The sequence below is a fragment of the Salvia miltiorrhiza genome, chromosome 6 (genome assembly GCF_028751815.1).
Source record: "Salvia miltiorrhiza cultivar Shanhuang (shh) chromosome 6, IMPLAD_Smil_shh, whole genome shotgun sequence".
NCBI lineage: Eukaryota > Viridiplantae > Streptophyta > Magnoliopsida > Lamiales > Lamiaceae > Salvia > Salvia miltiorrhiza.
This window is the reverse complement of record NC_080392.1, coordinates 1,904,243-1,926,532: the sequence shown is the minus strand read 5'-3', so window position 1 is coordinate 1,926,532 and position 22,290 is coordinate 1,904,243. Positions and strand designations below refer to the sequence as shown.

General features: G+C 35.1%; 5 protein-coding genes across 7 annotated transcripts in view; 4 read left to right on the top strand and 1 right to left on the bottom strand.

The window, feature by feature from the left end:
* The window catches only part of LOC130987821 (uncharacterized), a 551,243-nt gene that overhangs the window by 123,716 nt on the left and 405,237 nt on the right, over positions 1–22,290 (top strand). The gene's annotated exons all lie outside the window — the stretch shown is intronic.
* Positions 680–3,007, top strand: LOC130987815 (elongation factor 1-delta-like). Its single transcript, XM_057911497.1, has 7 exons — positions 680–873; positions 1,233–1,349; positions 1,425–1,515; positions 1,676–1,802; positions 1,993–2,106; positions 2,229–2,390; positions 2,795–3,007. Coding segments are annotated over exons 1-7 (699 nt in total). The 5' UTR covers positions 680–787; the 3' UTR covers positions 2,797–3,007.
* On the top strand, positions 4,292–8,690 carry LOC130987816 (UPF0235 protein At5g63440). 2 transcript variants are annotated; one of them, XM_057911500.1, is made up of 7 exons: positions 4,292–4,611; positions 5,813–5,913; positions 6,304–6,457; positions 6,918–7,014; positions 7,878–7,966; positions 8,046–8,114; positions 8,452–8,690. In XM_057911500.1, the coding sequence occupies exons 1-7, from the start codon at positions 4,597–4,599 to the stop codon at positions 8,509–8,511; spliced, it is 585 nt and encodes a 194-aa protein (XP_057767483.1). In that variant the 5' UTR covers positions 4,292–4,596; the 3' UTR covers positions 8,512–8,690. The 2 variants fall into 2 exon arrangements, with proteins under 2 accessions (XP_057767483.1, XP_057767481.1); XM_057911498.1 differs by having other exon boundaries at positions 4,294–4,611; positions 5,799–5,913.
* Positions 9,388–12,764, top strand: LOC130987797 (SWI/SNF complex component SNF12 homolog). 2 transcript variants are annotated; one of them, XM_057911479.1, is made up of 4 exons: positions 9,478–9,753; positions 10,423–10,570; positions 10,652–11,988; positions 12,232–12,764. In XM_057911479.1, exons 2-4 carry the CDS (start codon positions 10,436–10,438, stop codon positions 12,302–12,304), a joined length of 1,545 nt encoding a protein of 514 aa, XP_057767462.1. In that variant the 5' UTR covers positions 9,478–9,753; positions 10,423–10,435; the 3' UTR covers positions 12,305–12,764. The 2 variants fall into 2 exon arrangements, with proteins under 2 accessions (XP_057767461.1, XP_057767462.1); XM_057911478.1 differs by having other exon boundaries at positions 9,388–9,753; positions 10,423–11,988.
* Positions 18,071–20,012, bottom strand: LOC130987799 (cytochrome P450 94B3-like). Its single transcript, XM_057911482.1, has one exon. It carries the CDS (start codon positions 19,909–19,911, stop codon positions 18,397–18,399), a length of 1,515 nt encoding a protein of 504 aa, XP_057767465.1. The 5' UTR covers positions 19,912–20,012; the 3' UTR covers positions 18,071–18,396.

The following is a 22,290-nucleotide window of genomic DNA, read 5'->3' as shown; positions in this document are numbered from 1 at the left end:
AAATCTATTTATATAATTATAAGTATATATTTATATTATATAGGTTAAGTAGCAAAAGCACACATAATATTTACAAAAAGAAAAAACAAATAAATCGCTAACATTCACAAATGGAAGCAAATTAGTCCATTGGTCTAACAGAGACAGAGAGACTTATTTGCATCAATTGTGAATATCAAGGGTTTATTTGCCATGGAGGATTTAGTTGCACAAAAACATAATATAAATGACCTATTTAATTTTTAATGCAAACGTTAGAAATGCATTTGCTACTTAACTTTTTTATATATAATCTCCAAGGCCGAAAGTATTTTTTATTATATTTTTATGGGTATTAAAAAAATTATTCCCTGTAAAAAATATACTTTATCTGTCTCACTGCGATAGTTCCTAGCCCACTATTTTAAATTTAGATTATATTATAATTTTCTTTTACTAATATAATTTTAATTAATATTTGTGAAGATAATATGTTAAAATAAATAAAATAAACTAATTATATATTATAAATTATATTTGAATAAATGAAATTATATATTTTAATATGTTTTAAAAAATAATTTAGACTATAAAAATATGAGTGATGGCCTGATGGGCCCTAGGCCCATATTGGATCAAAACACAAAAGGGTCCAGATATACTGATATATTAGAGGGGTCAATTAGCAATAACCCGATTTTCATGAGCCACAATCATTTTTAAAGCCCTAGAACCCCAGCTGCAAACGCCTCCCCCATTGCCGAATCCACTCACGCCGCTCAATCCCAAATCTCATCTTCATCAAGAAATGGCCGTCAGTTTCTCCGACCTCAGTTCCGCCGCCGGCCTCAAGAAGCTCGATGAGTACCTTCTTACTCGCAGTTACATTACTGGGTAAGTTTAGCTTAAGCATTTCCAATTCGATTGCAAATGCGACGCTGTTTTGTTTTGAATTTTGAGCATTCTAACACAGTGATCTGATTCTAATATTCAATGTGAAACTTGATTACTATGTGCTGGGTGAGTTAGTAATCAAGCTTCAGTTTGTTTGATGAGTATTTTTCATTGTGGGATTCTAATGATATTATTATTGGATTGGACTAGGGTACATGGCCTTTTATTTGTATTTTAATTGGTGGGTGGTGATGAAAGTTATTGTGTGCCAATAGTCTCTTAGCTACAGATGTGTTGCAAGCTGAGATTCAGTTGGAAAATGAATATTGTTATTTTAAAGTTCTTATGCTTTGTCTCAGGTACCAAGCTTCAAAAGATGATTTGACTGTTTATGCTGCTGTCGCCAAGCCTCCATCATCGGACTACGTTAACGTGTCACGGTGGTTCAACCACATCGATGCACTGTTGAGGATTTCGTATGTCCTTTCCTTGAATTATGAATCTCACAAATTTATACTGTTAGATTGTTAATCTATATGATTGTGTTGTAGTGGTGTTTCTGGTGAGGGATGTGGCGTAACTGTTGAGGGATCAGCTCCTGTCAGTGATGCTATTGCAACTCCTCCGGCAACAGACACTAAGGCAAGATATAGTGGATAAGATTCCGATTTATATTATGTCAAATATAATGATGAGTATTTTCTTGTATGGGTATTGAGTATTGTGGATCACACTGTTCTTTAGCTATACAAATGAGAGTTATTGTGTTTGATCTTGAAGTTGATAACCAATTTGGATTCAGGCCGTTGCTGCTGATGACGACGATGATGATGATGATGTGGACTTGTTTGGTGAGGAGACTGAAGAAGAGAAGAAGGCTTCTGAAGAGCGTGCAGCTGCTGCAAAGGCTGCTGGAAAGAAGAAAGTTGGTTAGTTCATCCTTCTCACCTCACAAGGAATTGGATTTTTTTTTGTATTTATATCATCATTAAAACCTGCAAATCGCTTTCAATATTTGATTTGATTTTAGAATGAAGCAATATTTTGTGCATATTTTATCTGCATTTGTTAATCTTGTCTAAGAAATAACTCTTATCTTTGTTGGTTATTATTCCTCAGTCGGGAAGTCGTCAATTGTGTTGGATATTAAACCATGGGACGATGAGACTGACATGAAAAAACTCGAAGAAGAAGTTAGAAAAGTGCAGCAGGAGGGTCTCCTTTGGGGAGCATGTAAGCTCTTTAACCTCCTAGGAATCAATTCATGTCTTATGTGATTTATAGCTAAGCTTGTTCCTGTTGGGTATCAGATCACATTTTCAAAATTGATTAATGATGTATTTTGTGATTTACAGCCAAGCTTGTCCCTGTTGGATATGGAATCAAGAAGCTGCAAATTATGATAACCATTGTGGATGACTTGGTATCCGTTGACAACCTTATTGAGGATTATCTTACTGCAGAACCACTTAATGAATACGTCCAGAGTGTCGACATCGTCGCCTTCAACAAAATTTGTAAGTATCTTCTATTATGAAGATGTGCATCCTTTTCTCTGTTAATGTTCTTTGCCTAATTCTTAGGTTAAGTTGCATCTTTAGATACAATTATATGTTTGCATCCTAAAATCGTGTGCTGAGTGAGCTACAACTATCGCTCGTGTTTAACTACCAAACATTGCAAGTCCCATGTAAATGTGTTTAGAATGGAACTTGCAGTGTTTGTGCCTGGCTTATTGCAACTCCTGTTCCCCTTTACGCACGTGAGATTGGAAATTCGTACAATATATACTGTTTTTTAAGTGCTGTGATGCATTGATACGAAAGAGGTTCCGCTCACGTTGGTTGAAAATTTTATGCATCTTGCAAATTGTTCATTTACAGAATTTTCGATATCTAAGTGGGAACATTTTCTTTTGCAGAATATGCCTGGTTCATGATATATAGCTCTGCGGGCACTGGATCACGAGCAATGAAGCCTACTTACTCTGTTATGTCTCTGTTTTGTTTATTTCCTTTTGAATGGGTTTGATACGTTTGGAATCCTAGATTGGTTATGTGTGGAAGTTGTAGACTTGTGACACAAATTTTAAGTTTGCTTGGGCTTTATAAGATGACTAGATTTTTATTATTTATTAACTTTCCTAATTTTGCAAGTAGTGTCTTTGTCTAATTCGTTTCTAATTTAATATTCTAAATAATGACCAAACAAGCCCACCTTCCGAAGGAGGCCACAGGGTCAAAAAATTTATGTACTCCTCCGTTCCACTCCAATAGGCTCGTTTTCCTTTTTGGAATGTCCCACTCCAATAGGCTCAGTCTAAAATTAGAAATAATTAGGGACTTCTTTATTCTTATTTATTTTTATTTTAATTTTATTTTTTTAAAATAAAAAGTTACAAAAAATAATTATAAAGTGGATAATACTATAAAATAATTATTTTTTGTAAAATAAAATCCTTTCTTAAAATAAAAAATAAAAGTGGATAATTTTTCTTAAAACAAAATCCTTACGAAAAATAATTATTTTTACTAAAATGAGATAAGGGAACCAAAGGTAATTAACAAAAATTAGGGATATACTTAAAAGGTTAAAATTGTGTGGGCTACACTATTTATCTATCAAAAATTGAGTTTCTTAATCTCCGTGCCTAAAAGAACTGAGCCTATTGGACTGGGACGAAGGGAGTAGTAAAATTTAAAGTGTTAAACTAGTCGAGATTAAATTAAGTCGAGAATATAAGAAATTGAATTGATATAAGATTAATTTTATCGTTAAAAAAAGTTCAAGATTCATAAAACGAGATTAATCATACGTGACAAACGCATCATGAGACTAGCTAGATTCTATCCAATGCATCAAAGCCAAAAACCTTCTTATGAGCATAATGTTTTGAACTATTAGGATAAAGTGTCTTGTCACAAAATGAAAGCCTAATATATTATACACTAATTTCCTTTTTTTTCTAATGGTGGGTAATAGTATGATCGGAATCGAGCCTGGAAGTTGGCATCGTTGCACTAACTTTCAGGTGCAATTTTGACCACGCTGGTGGTCCAATATAGATCAGACATCTATCATTACAAATCTCATTTAATGTAAAATAATATACTACTAAATAAAGATCACACTGGTGCAATTTAATGTTATCATTTCAAGCTTAATTTTGTTAAAGAAAAACTACTGTCATAGTTTTAGTGTGATTCTAGCTATAATTAGATAATTTCTCAAATTCACACTATAAAAACAAAAAAAATGAAAGTTAAAAACTACTCCTTAAACTAAAATTTGTTGAAAGTAGTAATTAACCCTAATTATTATATTTAAAAGAAAACATAAATTTTATATATTGCAATTAAATTAAAAGATGATGTATTGTAGAGCTATTTTTTAAGATAATATGCAATTTATACAATAGTTTGGTTACTTTGGTAGTCTATGAAATTTCAAATTATCCCCAAAAATTACTGTAAGCAAGCCCTTCCGAAAACCTGAAGACCTCGATCGCAAAATCCTAAACCATAATTTTCTCTCTACTGCAACAACACATCTCAGATTTTGAAGTTTGAATTTGCATTTGCATTTGTCAGCGGTATATATAGTGTGTACGTCGAGAGAGAGAGATGCCGAAGCGAACGACGCATACGTATTCTAGCGAGGACGCTTTGCCGGAAGGCCCTGATTCCGATCTCTTCGTTTACTACTGCAAGCCTTGCGGCTCCCATGTCCTCATCACCGGTACGTTACTCCCTCCACTCCCTTTTCATCTTCTACCTCGTGCAACCATCATTCTAGCTCACTCTGTTTTGCAATTTCATCCATTTACTTACTTATTTTGGGGCTAATTATTTGACTGGCTTCTGTTGTGGGGTATTTTGTTGATTCTATGTTGAATTTCATGTATGTGTGTTTAATCATTTTGGTGCACAATTTCTTGAAGTTACTCATAATATTTAAATGTGAGCTCATAAATTAAAAATATTGGATTGATAACCCTATTGCACTTGTATAACAACTAATCTCTTTGTGTACTAATTATTTTGATTATGTTAAGATTCTTTTTTTCTGAATTTGAAATTATTTTGTGAAGGGTGTCTAATAATCCGTATTATCCGAGTTCATCTTATTTGCGTTCCCTCTTACTGAAATTTAAATCTTTGAATTGATAGGTTATTAAGCACAAATCTTAATTTCCTGCGACACAATAACTACTTGGTGTTTTGGCATGTAACTAACAGCTTATTTTGCAGAAAATCAAAGTAGCAACAGTATAATATTTTTTTGGCAGAACAAAACCTTTCTCACAGATTTTCGTTTGGGATTACTTAATAATATTCATTTCAAAAAAATTCCACTATATGATTCACACAAGCCGTTTCTAGATACATGTATGCTCCTTGATCGTGTAAACTTATGCATTCGAGAGAAATATAATATTTTTGTGCTGGTCTTCATCTCCTTATGCTCTACACAATATTATATTATTCCTCGTGAGAGAAACATAGTATTATAAGCATCATGCTAACTCTAACCAAGAGACTGTACCTTGCCTTACTGATTAGTAATTGGAGGTTAGGTTAGTGGTTCAAACCCTTCCATTATTTTCCAAAGTCACAGGTTTTGCTTTTTCATAGAAGAATAAATAAACAAATTTCATGCATCTGCACATAAGTTCCAATCTTTGAGCCTAACCTGCCAGTCTGTGTTATCTTGATCTCTGTATATTTGTATTTTAACATTCAAGTGCTGGAGTAATTTACTGAAGGCGCGAACTTAGACTAACTTGCCCTTACATATTTGGGATTCTGATATCTTATAGTTTTCTTTTTCGTGTTATATATATAACATTTTCTCTTCCTGCTTAGTTTTCCGTCAGTTGAAATGTGATTAAAGGTTTGTATCTATACACTAAAGCATATTTTTAGATACACAATTGCAGAAAATGCCCAAAAGAAAAACAGACAATGCGTATGTTTTGGACAGGAAGAAGCATCTTGCAAGGCTGAATACTAGCGAAGCAGGAAAGATCCTCTTAAAGCGGTAATTTTCTGTTAGCTTTGGTGTATCATACAAATCTATTTTAGTATTATCTGGTGCATAATCACTATGCTGTGATTCTTCCCTATATTTCATGGGAAATACTTCACAATAATTTATAAATTTGAAACGGAGAGAAAAGGACACATTTAAATAGTAGCGTTCTTCCTAGCCTGCTTAATGTGCATTAACTGGGTTTTTATTGCTGTTTGTAGTTTCATCTAATATAATGTATCGTGTACATTTAAATAGGTAATGATTGTTTAATCAATTTCTGTTAGCAATTGAAGATAATCTAGATAGTTAATCATTTTTTCCGGCTTTGCTATTTAGTAGTTTATATTGATCTGAATTCACAATGATCTTATTTATGATGGTGCCTTTTTAATCCAGTGGTGAAGGGAAAGTGGAGAGGCAGTATCGAATGAATTGTGTGGGTTGTGAGCTTTTTGTTTGCTATCGTGCAGAAGAAGACCTGGAGTCTGCTTCGTACATATATGTAGTTGATGGTGCGCTCAGTACAATTGCTGCTGAAACTAATCCACAGGCAAGATGAATTGAAATCTTAAATCGGTCACTTTTTGTTAAGTCTCTTAGGACATGCTTGGTATGATGGAATGGAGTGTGGAAAAGGAATAACAAACCTTGGGAATGGAATGACTAATACCATGGCAGGTGGAAGAAATGGCTATTCCCATACAAGTAGGAGTGGTGATTCCTAAGAAAAAATGTACCAAGCATAGGAATGTAATGGAGTTAGGAATCACCATTACATTCCCTCCTCATTTCATCATACCAAGCATGTCCTTATTATACCAGATATGCAAGAAGGATCTATGCAGTTTCAGATTTTCTGAATTGCAGTTCTGTGACAATTCTTAATCTCATTTTTTTTTTTGCTTCCTAGTAGCATGCATTTTTTTTCTCTTCTGGTTGATCCTTGAAGTTCTCTCCCATCAGATAATTGTTTTGGTAGGTTGTTATGTAATCTTTACTGTATGCTCTAGGATGCTCCTGTTCCACCTTGCATATCACAATTGGAAGGCGGTCTTGTGCAAGTAGCCATAGAAGTTGAAGACCGTGCACAACGTTCTGCAATCACGAGTAAGGCTTCCTAATAATGCATTTGACCACATCTGTGTTGTATTTAACCTTAAAATCCTTGCCAACACTAACCTGATAGCTTCTTACAGAACAGAATATGCTTATGACTAAATTTTTATGTTAATTTGGTTTTGAAAATTTCCATGTTAGAGAATATAAGTTTATGGAGTTTTGACATTAATTGGGTTTTGAAAATTTGGTATTGGCTGTCAAAATTTTGTCTGTCCGCGGACTTTTTACATTAATAATTAGATGAACTCTGTATATGAAATACAATTCTTGTGTACGTATTCAAATGGGGAAGAATGTAAAAAGTAATCTGTTATCAAAAGAAATGCAATGGTTACATCAATGATGCACTTCTGTTGCTAATGATAGTCCATCCTTCTCATTCTTCTATGCTTGGTTGGAGTACAAGGCTCATATAATTTTTACAGTTGCAGCATAAATAAATTTGTCATATGTGTGTAGTCTGAAATGAAAAGAAAGGAATATTCGGCATGATGTTAGGACTCCTATCATGGTAAATGGAATTAGGTGCTGCTGTTAGATGCTCTAATTATAGACACCTTAACAATCTTCCAAGTTACAACTTTTACAAGTAGTTTTTTCCGAAATTGTCTTACGATTGTGTTAGGAGTACTTTTGTGATCTCATTTTGGAAATATAATCATATTACTACTAGGTAAGTTTTCTGTGGTATACATCTACAATTAATAAATGAACCCCAACACCTAGCTAAGCTTTCCCTGATTGATTGTCTGATAACTAATTTACCTGTTTCATAGATGATGCTTTTCACATAGGGAAACTTTAGAAAAGAATGTATTTGATGCTTATAACGCTATTCCTTAACTTTTCAGGAGTAAACGCTGATGACGTTCGAGTTACTGTAGCTGCAGTTGCTGCCCGAGGAGAAGCTAACAATGAACTTTTGGAATTCATGGGGAAGGTACACAAAGTAATCTTTTCCTGGAATCGCTTCAGTTTATAACTTGAAATTCCGAGTAATCTGGTAAGTTTCGATACAGGTGTTGGGTCTAAAATTAAGCCAGATGACACTTCAACGAGGGTGGAATAACAAATCAAAGCTCCTGGTGGTACGTTGGACACTAGCATTTGATCCTGAGTTTTATCTTTTAACAGTTTGTCTTGTGTTGTGTCGATCAATTACCAAATTCTTTGGGTTTGGCGACGTTGAAACCTGAACTTTTTGGCGGAGGTTAATATTGTTTATATCGAAAGAGAGATGAACCGATAATGCAAGAAATGCTTCTGCATGAGTTGGGTAAAGTAGAAACTAGTCTAAAAAGAAGTAGATGGATAAAGAAGAGAGAAGGTAGCTAGGGATGTTCATATTCATGCTCTCTGCTTTAAGTTTGAACTTTTGAAATGCCTGCATTTTTCTGGACAGTGACCGTACAATTTGTGAAGCAGGTGGAAGATTTGACAGCCCGACAGGTGTACGAGAAGCTTCTCGAAGCTGCACAACCATGAACTCGATAGCTTGGAGAGTTCATCTGCAGCTGTTTTATATCTTTTGCTAAGAATGTGACTCTGTGTAGTCTAGTATGAAGATGATGTTTCAAACCCAAGAGTTTTGGACATGGGATTCTCAGCTTTCCAATTCTGTAACACAAAACTATTTCATTCGCAAAATGAAATGTCATTATTCATTCAGACTGTGCAAGCATGCAATCTCTACAGATGTGAAACCCGGGGCGGCGATACTATTGTTGTCGTCGACGAGCGGCAATTGTACGAATTGAGCATTTTTTAGATAATTTTCATGTTGAGAGAGATTTGAGAGTGACGTCGTTTAACTATTTTAAGATACGTGTGGTGTGTGCCATGTCAAAAATTATAGAGTCATGTCAAAAATAGTTTGAAAATTTACATGCCATCACTTGCATGTATCATCCTTGATATTGCTAGTATATGATAAAATTGTGATTCTTCCAAAATATTCCCTCCGTTCACTAAATATGTGCAGGGAATCAAATTTTGATTGTTGATTGCATAATTTGCATTGATAATGGGGAGATAATCTCACATCGAGGGAATTGTTAAATTGATTATGAGAAAATAAGTGTAAATTATGAAATGAAATTATTTAAATTATATATAGGATGGTATTTAAAAATAAAAAATATAGTATATATTTAGAGGACGTACACAAAATGAAATAAATACATAATTTTAGGAAATAGATGGAATATATAAGAAACTATTTATAAAGTCGCAAAATATTCCTAAAAAAAAGTCGCAAAATAGCCCAATAACGCAACAAATAAATCCAAAGTTCAAACCCAATTCAAAATAATGTTGGAAAAATTCAATTTAAGAGAAACTACTCTCCCCAAAAAACTTCTCAACGCAGCGTCGTCGTCTTCTTCTTCTTCTTCTTCTTCTTCTTCTTCTTCACCATACTCCTCTTAAACTACTCTCCCCAAAAAATAATGGGTGGTCAATCTTCGCATCATCTGTTGATTTAATTTTTCAAATCTGTGATTATCGACGTACAATTTCCCTAACCTTCGAGCTTTCTTCTTGTTGCATAATTCTTACTGTTATTGCTAATCCCATTGTATGTACTGCAAAAACCCTCGAGTGTCCCAGCAATTCTCCTGATATATTCTCATAAAACCTGAATTCACCGATATCTGACACAAATCGAAGAGGAAATAGCACACTCGGCGACGGGAGCTGCGCACATGTTGTAGATTCGGAAGGGTTGAGGTAAATATGTTAAATCAATTGATAGAATACATACATATATTTTTATATATATAATAAATAAATTTTTTCATGTTCGCCTGTGGTAATTGAGCCAACAAACGTATTCACTGAAAGAAAGCGGAGATAAGGGTTATTTTTTTTCTTCTTCTGGATTTTTGCTTTGTCAATGCTGGTTTTTTTTTTTTTTTTTTTTTTTTTTTGGGGGGGGGGGGGTGGGGGTGGGGGGGACATTTGAGATTGAGATAATTTGTCTTTGGAGATGGAGAGAGATTTTTGTAGACGCGCCATTATGCTTTCTCAATTTTTTTTTCCTCAGTGAAAGTAGGGCAGAGTTCTTATTAGAAATCTGATTTGTCACTTGCAAATTTGCAATAGATGGTCATATAGTGTAAATTTAAATGATGAAGAAAATAAGAGGAACTGCTGTCAAATGTGTTTTAATATAGCTTATAGATTTCAATAAAAGAGGTGACTTGATATTTGTTGTAGTTGAGTTGTTTTTAAGGTAATGTACGACTCTTGGTGTCAAAAGACTTCTTTTTTCTTCTTCTTTGGGAGTGTGAGTGACTATGTTTTGGATGTTCGCTTGATCTTTGTCTTAGTTTGTCCATGACTGATGCAAAACAGCGTTGCGTTGGAATGACTTTGCTTTATGTATCCGTGCTGTAGGCTTGAAACGACAATGAACCAGCATAATCCAAACAGCAATAACAATCCGATTCGAGGAAATATAAGTTTTGCAAATGCAGGGGGGACGCAGATGCAAATGCAAATGCAGATGCCGATACAAATATCCATGAACAATAACCAACAACAGGTACCCCATCAGTCTCATCTTCAGCATGCGGGAAGGCCCTATTTCACAGGACATTTCCAACTATCTGAAGCTCAACCTCAGGTATTTGTCCAAGCTCAGTCTGGGCAAGTTCAAGCTCCTTCACAAATCTTGGCCTCACCCCAGGGAAATGCTAACATCAGCATCTCATCCCCTCCCGTGTCCACACCGGGTTCTGGTGTGGCTGGAACAGCCAAGCGCCTTCACAAGCCTCCTTCTCGGCCTTCTGGGGGAGCCTCTGGCCAGGGCACCGCTTCTCCTATGAAAACTATGGAATTGGCCCCTGCTGTGCGTAGAGGGAAGCGAAAGCTTCCTGATAAAGTAATTCCAGAAAAAGTTGCAGCATTATTTCCAGAATGTGCTCTTTACACTCAATTGCTTGAATTTGAGTCTCGTGTAGATGCTGCACTTGTAAGAAAGAAGACTGACATTACGGAATCTCTGAAAAACCCTGTCCGGGTTCAAAAGTTTCTTCGCATATATGTCTTCAATACTTATGCTAACCAAACAGATACAAGTACAGATAAGGGAAATTCTGAGCCACCTTCATGGTCTCTTAGGCTAATTGGACGAATTTTAGAAGATGGCAAGGATCCCATTGTGGAAGGACAGATGAAGAAACCAAAGTGTTCGTATCCAAAGTTATCATCTTTTTTCAAGAAAATCACTATATACTTGGATCAGAATTTGTATCCTGATAATCATGTGATCTTATGGGAGAGTTCTCGATCACCAGCGCTTCATGAAGGTTTTGAGGTGAAGAGAAAAGGCGACAAGGAGTTCACAGCAATTATTAGATTGGAGATGAATTATGAACCTGAAAGGTTTAAGTTGTCTCCAGCATTGCAGGAAGTTCTTGGGATTGAGGTGGAGACACGTCCCAGAATAATGGCGGCACTTTGGCAATATGTAAAGACGAAAAAATTGCAAATTCCCGGTGAAGCTTCTTTTTTCATGTGTGATCCGCCTCTAAGGAAGGTTTTTGGTGAAGATAAATTGAAATTCTCCACTGTTCCTCAAAAGATTACACCGCACCTCACTCCACCTGGGCCCATACATTTGGAGCATAGGGTGAAGCTTTCCGGGGTTAGTCCATCTGGGAATACTTGTTATGATGTTCTGGTTGACGTTCCATTGTCACTAGAGGGTAAATCGACTTTCTTGACTAGTTTAGAGCAGAACCAATCGATTGATTCTTGTGATGAAGCTATTTCTTCTGCTTTGAAGAAGATACACGAGCATTGCCGCCGGCGTGCTTTCTTTCTTGGATTTAGTCAGTCACCTGCAGAGTTCATAAATGCCTTGATCACTTCTCAAGCCAGGGATTTGAAAGTTGCTTCTGCCGATGCTGGCCGTGATGCAGAGAAAGAGCGTCGGGCAGAATTCTATGATCAACCATGGTAAAATTCTTTCATCCTCTCCATTTAATTCCATATCACGTGCCCTCTAATCTGCAGTTAGAACTCACCGTGCAAATTGCATTAATGTACTTTTATGTATGTTCTTGGTCGATGTTCATTTTAGTTCTGCTGGAGCAGTATCTAGTGTTCATGATTCCCTAGCAGTTTGTTCCATCATCTGAATAATGATTGGATGTAATGATTTTGGTGTTGGTGCTTATCCACCTTTTATGCATTTTGCAGGATTGAGGATGCGGTTATCCGGTACTTAAATCGCAAGCCTGCTGTTGGAAGTGACGCTGCTGGAAACAAGTAGGAGTAGTTGTGACGGGCGAGCTGTGTTTGTATAGCCGACTCCATTTAACTCATCATCGGCATTTTGCAACGATGGAAGACAAAACTTGTGAGTTCTTGTCATTCCATGTATTAGTAGCAGTGTTATGCTAGGAAGGGCACTTAGTCATTATGCACATATGATCAATTAGTTATTTTTTGCCCATCTCTGTGTAGGCCTCTCTCTCTCTCTCATGTTTTTTACCATCTCTAGACACACCATTGCTTCTTCTGCTACACTTATTTTGCTTCTGACTTTAAACATGTTTCAAGGATCATTGTATTACTTGAGCCATGCTTCATTACTTTACCCCGGGCCGGTTCAGGTTCATGATCTTTTCAGCCCGGAACCGATGGTTTCTGAACCGGTGGCAACACTACTGACCATTAAATTTTTCTTCAAGTCAATCTGAAATTTAAATTTTATTTGATAGGATTGTTTATATGAGGGGTTGGTTATCGTGAGAATTACATTATTTTTTGTCTCTACAGTATAAAAGTAGCTATTTATATTTAAAAAAAGAAAAATGTGAAACACCTTATTTACTATGGATGAACCACAATGGCAAAAAAAAACACAAATTTTGTGCAATACAAATTAAGACTTTTGCATCTCTGAACTTGTACTAAAGAAACATAATACTCCCTTTTGTACTAAACAAACATAATACATTGGAGCGGTTTGGCGTGTGTAGGCTCACGCTGCACCGAGCCAACGCGTCCGGTCGGGTTGCGGGTTTGGGCCATGAGCCGATGCAACAATTTGGGCCGGTGATTGGGCCTTCGCACAATATTATCATACGGAGATAGAGTCCAACACTAGCCTCGATACTTTATTCTACTATGACATTAAATATTGTATTGGAAGAAGAATTGGTATGGATGGCTAAAGTTAATGGCAACATATATATCCACAAGTCCATGTACTATTTAGTTTTTGTTTCATTAGGTCCCTTTTATCATTTTTTTATTTTAGTAGATCCTCGAACTTTTTGTATTCGATTTCATCGAATTCTTATTTAACCGATACAATTAATTCGTTAACTATTCTGTTATTTAAATGACACATATTCTATTATTATACTTCGTTAAAAATTGGATCCATTAAATAAGAATTTGATGAAATCACGTGCTATAAACAAGTACGAGGCCCCATTAAAATAGTAAAAATTTGTAAAGGGCTTAATAAAGCAAAAGTTAAAATTACAAGGATTTGTGGATATGTGTTTTACCAAATTAATTGGTTTTGAATTGAATAACGCACCTAATTCACGTCCAAATTTGTTAAATTATTTTGGTGGCAATAATAGGTGTAGTTGTGGGTGATGTCGAAACGAAATAAAGAAAGATACACCACTTCTAGAAAAACCATAAACACTTACACTTTTAATTACTAATTAATACTACTGTACTGTGTTGTTTAAATATTGTTGGGGTGGTTTGCCCCCCCCCCCCCCCCCCCCAACCCACCCCACCCCACCCCCATGCTAAGTCAGAGTCAAAATTCTAGTTTTGTACTTGCAAACCAGTTATATTCTTTGCTGCATTCATAATTATTTTCCAGATTCAGAATCATACCATTTTTCTAGAAGGGCAAATACATATTAGTTTGATGCAATGGCTGACCCATCTCAACTAAATAAAATACTAGAGAAAAGCATATTATATGGTTTGAGCAATTATGAAATTCCTCTCTCATGATCATAAGAAATACTATAATATTTTCAGTTAAAAATGCAACTCACAGAAAAGTTATAAAATAATGAACACGATCTGAGAGAAATGAATGCGAGAAGATTTTGAAGCATAAAAAATTAGAAGACGAAGATAAAAAGAGGGGCTCAAAATCTTTGGCACCACTCACTATGTAAATCAAAACAGAATTTTTAAATAAATGAAATACGTATCAACAAAGAGAACCATATGAAGAAGATGACTTTAATATATACATATATGAAGGTTGGTACGTTTTGGGAAAGATTTATTTAAAGCATTAAATTATGGCTGGTCGAACTAACGTGAGGTACTTCTTAATTTGAGGCCATCTTATATTCATTGCATTGTTTCATAAAGGAAATTATGCTAAAATATGATATATAATTTAATACTCCCTTCCTATCCCACTCCGAAAAAAAAAGTAATTAAAAGATAAAATTGATAGGAAGTGATCGAGTCCTATAATTTTTTGTAAAAGAAACGTACTAGTATTATAAATAAAAGTAATAAATTTTTTGTGAACAGACCGAAAATAAAATTGTGACAATTTTTTTTCTGAACGGAGAGCCTGTTTGAGATTTTGTAACCTCTTAATTTCAAGTACCAAAATATTACGTTTTAAATATTAGGAGATCTCTTAGAATACACTTAATTATATATTGGGGTAATTAGTAATATATACTCCTCTCTCAGTCCCACTATAAGTGGCATGTATTTTTATTTTGAATCGTCCCACTATAAGTGGCTTATTTTTATAAATGGAAAAATTTAACACTTTAAAAAGTGTAGGTCCCACCACTTTTAACTAATTTATAACTTCTCATTAATTTTTTAATTTTTATATCGAAAAATTTTGAGCCACGTAGAGTGGAACGGGACGAAGGGAGTAAATATTTAACCTTCTTGTCTACGTAATTAACATGAAGTTGACTTGAAGCTCGAGGGCAAAATGATCAGAGTTGACAAATGCACATTTATGGATGATTGGAAAAACCTTATTAAAATAGAAGGGACAAAATGACATAATATAGCTAATAAATTCCGCAGGCACCAAAATGAGTTGTTCTGATAAAATATTGATGCATTCCTCACAAGTGGTCCTCGTTTTTATTAAAATTTGTGTTATTATAATTTTTGAATTTGGTAAATAAAAACTCGTTCTAACATATAAAATTATGCCTTTTTTTTAATTGTAAAAACTTACAGTGTATTCGTTGCTTTGCTGAATTAACTTCTAGTTTTGAGTTCGAATTTCAAGTGAACATTTTTTTAAAAAGAAATTATTATTTTCATGGCGAATCCATCATGTATTCAAATTCATAATTTTTTATTTTAAAATGAATTTGTAATCTAACCACCTATGTATATAAGCATCATTATACAAATTAATAACTGTAATATTTCACTCGCGTTAATGCCAAACATAGGAACAAAGGACATCTTTTGCCACATATCTGTCCATATACAAACTACATCATTTGTAGTATGCATAATTCTTTATCATTCTAAACTTAATTAAACCATATGATTTAATAGCTAAGCATAATTACTTCAAATATATTTGTTCTTTGTGGGAAATTTCATTTAGTAATATAATATCACCTTGTGATATATTTTGATTTTTTTAAAAGACGTATTTTACACACTTCATCTTTTAACATTAGTTTTCAAAAATCTAAACTGTACATTTTCTATTTAAGTTATAAAAAGTTCTTTATATCGCGAACATATAATTTAATATTCGTTTGGATTTTTGAAATTAATAAAATCCTATAGGTATTAAATCCTAATTTTTTCTGTGATTTTATTAATGTTTCCGAAACAAACAATATATTTACTCCTCGTGGGCTCAATCTATTGTATTCATTAGAATTTTCTTTTCAAAATTTCTTTCTGTGTCATTTGAATTTTTTTCTAAAAGAGTTTCTGGGCTGAATCTATTGGGATCTCTTCGAAATCCAAAAAAAATCCAATTGAAAAAAAATGTATTTCCCTTTTTTTTCTTTTCCCATTAGGATATATTGGGATAAAAATCACCGTTAAAACTAATTTAGTTTACAGATGATTATGATTATGATTTACTTTTAAATGAAATAATATATATTTCTTATGTATACTTTTTACACCTGAGTGTACCGTACAACGGGGTTGACCCGCACCGTACTCTGATTCTAATCCGCATTCGGATCCAAACTCGCATCATAACTTAAATTATATAAATGACACTGCTTATAATTGACATTATTCGGTTATATAAATGACCAGATGAGATCCTCTATCGCATAATATAGTGTGTAGCACGTGTACCACTCTTCATTTCTTCGTTTTATAAATTAGTTTTTATAAAAATAAAAATTATATACCCTAACTTTGAATTAATGAATCCAAATAATCTATTACTATTAATTCAATAAATATAAAAAATAATTATAAATCCTAAATGGATGAGTGAACCTTTGTTAATTATCTTTATATTATATAAAAGTATAATAAATTAAAATTAAATAAAAATAATTAAAAATTATAATATAATAAAAATGGTACACGGTGCTACACACTATATTTTGAGACGGATGATCTCATTTTATAAATGACACATTGCTCTGTGCTGTGGATACACGTTCCTCACACTTCTTCCAAACCTATGACACGTGCTCACTACTCATTTCGGATTTCAACGTTGCTACGGCTGTACCACAAATATTTAAAAAATAAAAATTGCTACCATGAAATACTAAACGAAAATACTTCATCAAATTTGCTAAAGCAACTCTCATATTTGAGCCCTATCTAAGTAAAAATAAAATCCGACTTTCTTTAAAATATTCAACGACGGAGTGGGTATGTAAATAGTAGTATTATTTTTACGAACCACGGACACCCAAAAAAAATATTACATTAGAATATATTTGACATAATTACAACTAAATTCGCTACTTTTTGTTACAAATAGGTCGATAGCAAGCTGGATTGTATGTATTGATATAGGAGTCTAAATAAATCAAGTTGGATCTTTAATTCATCCAATATAAAGTTCATTTGGTGAAGGTCGTTGGCTATTTATTTTTGGACGATTGGTGTATAAATACATTAACTTTACTCACTTTTTAGTATTTAACATAAATTTTAAATTCTAGTTATAAATACATGAATTTTACTCATTTTTGGTATTTAACATAAATGATAAAAATTTGTCTACAAATTTCACAAATTCAGAAAGTAAATTTCGTCTTTAAGATTTGGGAATTTTAGAAAGCCGATTTCATCATTCAGAAAGCCAAATTAAAAAATTCGAAATATAAAAAATGGATCAAAAATTGAACGGTGAAGATTAATTTATATTGCGAGAAATTGTCTTCGTCAAAATTCAAGCATTCCAAGTCAGTTTTAATTTAGAAAAAAATGAAAAACGAGTCAAAATTTTAATAAGTTTAAAGTTCGTGTATTTATAACTATGATTTAAAGTTCATGTTAAATACTTAAAAGTGAGTAAAAGTTTATATATTTATACACCAATTACCCGTTATTTTTATATATTATAATTAATAATAATTGTATTAAGTATTTGAGTAACTTAATTTGTTATAAAAAAATAAAAGTTTAAAGGCAAAAATATCCGATTATGAACCAAAATAAATAATTTGCTACAAGTTGTTTGTATATATACGAAGGATGCACTTTTTTTATTATAAATAAATTTTAAAAATTGTATGATACTCCCTTTATTAATAATATCGTTTCTATTTTGTGAACTATACGAATTTAAAAAAAATCGATAATATCAACACACAACACACAATGATGCACTTTTATTGTACAAACAAGTGAATAAATAAATAAATAAATAAATTGAACATTCCTGAACAATTTGATTTAATTAATTGTAATATCCACACACATTGCCGAATCTTCTCCCGTTGTCCATCCACGTGCCTCAAAGACTTCCCACACCAACGCCACGTATTGACATTGGAGATTCAACATTCTCACCACAAACCACTACAAAATCCATCTATTTAAGTAATCGAAAAAATTATCATCACAAACTTCCATCTCTTGCACCAAATTTGAGAACAATTCGAAACTAATTAAAACACAATAGATAACATAATACTAGTACTAAAAATTGCACGCATATACAACTTTTACTTTTACCCTATCCTCTATATCACTAGTTTCCCTTGATTTTTTCTTTTTCTTTAGTATTATTACACTCATATTTTAACATTTTAGGTGAATCTAACCTCCAATTTATTAATCGAAGGAAAAACGTCTCACCAACAGACTGCGCAATTATCCTAATTTCCCTTGATTTTGATCCTAATCATTTAACGTTTACAAATACTAGCCAATCCCTAACTACATCACTCCCCCTCTCCGGCGAACCCTAACGCTGAACCCGCCGGCCATGTAAGCCGTGAGCTGGGGGACGAAAACCGGCGGCTCGGGGCGAACCGGAACGAGCTCGAACCGGGCGAGAACCGACGCCACGACGTATTTCATCTGAATGAACGCCATTTCCTTCCCGAGGCACACCCTGGGACCGGCCTGGAAAACCGGAAACTTGTAGGGGCTGACCATCTTGACCGCCCCGGCGTCGTCGAGCCAGCGGTCCGGCCTGAACCGGAGCCGGTCCTTGCCCCAGAGCGCCTCCATCCTCCCCATTCCGTAGGGGAAGTAGGTGACCCGGTTCCCCCTGAAAACCGGCGTGCCGTCGGGCAAGACGTCGTCCCTCGCCGCATGCTTCGAGTCCCACACCACCGGCGGGTAGAGCCGCATCGTCTCGCACAGGCAGGCCTTGACGAAGTTCATCTCCTTCAAGTCATCGAATCCCAATTCACGACCGCATGATCCGCCATATCCGTCTCCGATCTCCTCCACCGCTCGCCGCTCGGCGTCGCGGTGCCACGTCAGCAGCCAGAAGAGCCACGTCAGCGCGGCGGAGGTGGTGTCCCTCCCCGCCATCAGGAAGCTTATCACCATGTCCCTCACCATCTCGCTCTCCATCCCCGCCCCCAAAAACCTCGACAGAAGATCTCCTCCTCCTCCGCCGCCGCCTCCGCCGGCGGCCATCGTCTCCTTCTTGCAGCGTATCATCTCGTCGACGCAGCCGCGGACGGTCCTCACGGCGTCCTTCAAGTCCTTCTCCGGCCCCACGTTCAGCGCCCGCTTCAGCTTCCACACCGCGAAAACCGGCGCCGCGCCGCGCATGGCCGAGAGCTCCGACGCGGCGTCGAAAGCCGACGACAGCGGCGGCGCCGGCCGCGACATGTCGAGGCAGGAAGGGTCCATCCCCAGCGACACTTTACAGATGGTGTCGAAGGCGAATCGCCGCAACATCTCCTGCATGTCCAAAACCCCATTATCCTCGGCGGCATTTTCGAGGATCGGGATCAATCTCGCCGCGACCTCGTCGCGGAGCACCTGGACCACGAATTCGCGCAGGGATTTGGTGCTGAACTCGTGGCTGGCCAGCTTCCGCTGCACGCTCCACATCTCGCCGTCGACGTTGAAGATCCCGAGGCCGAGGAAGTCGCCGAGGAGCTCGGTGAAGGGCTTGCCCTTGGGGAAGTTGGCGAAGTTGGTCTTGAGCATGTACTCGACGTTGTCGGGGTTGGCGGTGACGACGGTGCGCGGCGCGCCGAGGCGGTGGACCACGATCGTCTGATTCTCCGACTCCGACAGGAGCTCGGTGTACCAGCTGAGGAGGCGGTGGCGGTTTTTGTAGAAGGAGATGAGGCAGCCGAGGCTGGGGGGGCTGAGCTTGGGTGTCAATTTCTTGATGTTGACGTAGAGTTTGTTGGAGGAGGAGGAGAGGAGGAGGCAGAAGATGAGAAACCCTAGGGCTGGGATGAGGAGAAGAGAGAGAATCATGATGGGATTCGAGTGAATGAGTTTGAGTGAAGAGGAAAGTGAATGGAGTGGAGAAGCTATATTGCTGTATTTATGTGTATGGACAGCGTGGGGTGTGTGTGTTGTGTGTATATACAATGTGTGTGTGTGTATATATATATAGAGAGGGAGAGAGTTTGGAGACAATTTTAACGCCTTGGCAGTTTGTATTGAGTCACGTGTTTCTCGAGGGGAAAAGGAAAATGTGGGCGAGGGTTTAGATGTCATTTCACTTATTTGGATATACTACCAGTTATTGCGGCCCGGAAAGGCTATATGTCGACTCTATGAAACAGTTGATTTTATAATCCCTCCGTCCTATCGAAAGTGGTGCACTTCTTTTGGGCACGGAATTTAAGGAGAATAAGATTATAATGTAATGGTGTGTAAATGTGTGTGAGGTCAGATTATTTATAGTGTAAAATTATTATTAAAAAAAAAAATGCACCACTTTTGATGGGATAGCCCAAAAAAGAATACGCACCACTTTCCGTGGGACGGAAGGAATAGTACTTATTAAATTGAACGGTTGTTTATATATTATACTGTTAAGTGTGGTTATTGGGTTTTTTTTTTTTTTTGCTTCAAAATTTTTTAAGATAAGTAATTCTTGCATATTTGTGAATTCCTTTTTGTTCTGAAAAAATAATTTATTTACTGTTTTATCTGAATATAATACTCCGTTCATCCTATAAGAATGTACTATCATTTAAGGGACGATGCAAATTTTAAAAATGTTTGGTAAATAATATATTGAGTGAAGAAAGAGTACCATCATGTAAAAAATTAGTGATTGTAATTAAATTGATCGTGATTATATAGAAATTAATTATTATGATTAAACAAAAAAGTGATGTCATGTCCCAAAATAAACGTGATACATCGTATGAGACGGACGAAAATAGGATAAATGATGGGGCGGACATTAGTATTGTTCTGTTAAACCTTTCTTGAGTTATAATATTTCATGCTTTTATCTCAAAAAAAAAAGAACTAATAGTTTTTCTTTGCATTAATTGTCTTAAAATTATTATTTTAAGGGATTTTTACTTAGCATGACTACGTTGAACAGACAATTAAATTATTTGGACGTGATGTAATTGCAAAATCGTAAAATAAGGTGTTATGAAGCTGCTCTTAAGCACATGCTTTAGCTAATTTTGCTGCTTCGTCTTTTGGTGTAACCGTCTAAAGGTCTGCCTTCTCAGGCTGGCTGACAGACATTTCTTAACGTGATTTAATATAATCCACGGCCTTTTACTGAAAAAAAAAAAAAAGTGGCTCTTTAGTCGCGCCCGATTATACTCAATAATATGTGTCATTGCTTAATTTATTCTTGTTATTTAAATTATATAATTATATTTCAAGCATATTATATGAATTTAAGATTGTAATAATAATTTTTACTATGAACATTGTAGCTCAAGTTTTTCAAATATTAATTCAAATATGAACCACACATTGTGTTTATGTAGACAAATAAAAACATGATACGTGACAACAGAGGACTCTCATGATAAAAAAAAATGTGGAACGATATTCATGTCTCTTAAATATATATATAGTGACAATTGAAATTTAAAATGAGAACTGAGAACACTATATAGTGACGTATAAAATTACCGTATTAGTTATGTAATTAACTGTACTCGAATTTTTATTTTTATTTAAAAACAAAATTTCCCCTCCTTCAAAAATTCGAACCCAGGTGGTGAACTCATATATATATATATATATATATATATATATATATATATATATATAATTATGAATAAGTAAATACTCATCCCGTCCACAAAAATACTCCATAATTTGTTATTTTGGCCCGTCTCCAAAAAAAGATGTCATAATTTATTTTAGTAATAATTTGTGGGCCCCTTTCTCTATTAACTAAATAAATAACATAAGTCTTCTTAAAACTCGTATTACTCTCCCTTAGGATATCTTTCGTGGATAAAGAGAATATTATTGTTCTGGGAAAGTCTATGGAGGAAATTTTTTATTAAATTGCAAATATATATTCTTAATTTGACAATCAAAAAAGAAAATAGGGAACTATCATTGATCCTATTTAAAAAAATGGCCAATTTGGCCTTTAGATGTTGAATTTTTTTTGGCTTTTGCTTTCTCCGGATTTCTTCAACTTCCTCTCGTTTGTTCTTGTTCAAACTTCTCCTTTTACAAAAAGCTATCAATAATTCAATGAATTTATTGTACCTACACGCCTGTGCATACAAATACATAATTATTTTAAAATATAACAAATTTATACAATTACATTATGACTTTTTTTTTTTGACTGCCCACAGATTTTCTAGTTATATATGAAAAAAAATTATTTAGTTAATTTATTTTTAATAA

Bases quoted from the DNA above. Each gene is read 5' to 3' on its own strand.
- LOC130987815 (XM_057911497.1), top strand. From the start codon at position 788: ATGGCCGTCAGTTTCTCCGACCTCAGTTCCGCCGCCGGCCTCAAGAAG. The intron at 874-1,232 runs GTAAGTTTAGCT...GCTTTGTCTCAG, and splicing joins ACTCGCAGTTACATTACTGG to GTACCAAGCTTCAAAAGATG. The intron at 1,350-1,424 runs GTATGTCCTTTC...ATTGTGTTGTAG, and splicing joins GATGCACTGTTGAGGATTTC to TGGTGTTTCTGGTGAGGGAT.
- LOC130987816 (XM_057911498.1), top strand. From the start codon at position 4,497: ATGCCGAAGCGAACGACGCATACGTATTCTAGCGAGGACGCTTTGCCG. The intron at 5,914-6,303 runs GTAATTTTCTGT...TTTTTAATCCAG, and splicing joins GGAAAGATCCTCTTAAAGCG to TGGTGAAGGGAAAGTGGAGA. The intron at 7,967-8,045 runs GTACACAAAGTA...GTTTCGATACAG, and splicing joins TTTTGGAATTCATGGGGAAG to GTGTTGGGTCTAAAATTAAG.
- LOC130987797 (XM_057911478.1), top strand. From the start codon at position 10,436: ATGAACCAGCATAATCCAAACAGCAATAACAATCCGATTCGAGGAAAT. The intron at 11,989-12,231 runs GTAAAATTCTTT...TGCATTTTGCAG, and splicing joins GAATTCTATGATCAACCATG to GATTGAGGATGCGGTTATCC.
- LOC130987799 (XM_057911482.1), bottom strand. From the start codon at position 19,911: ATGATTCTCTCTCTTCTCCTCATCCCAGCCCTAGGGTTTCTCATCTTC.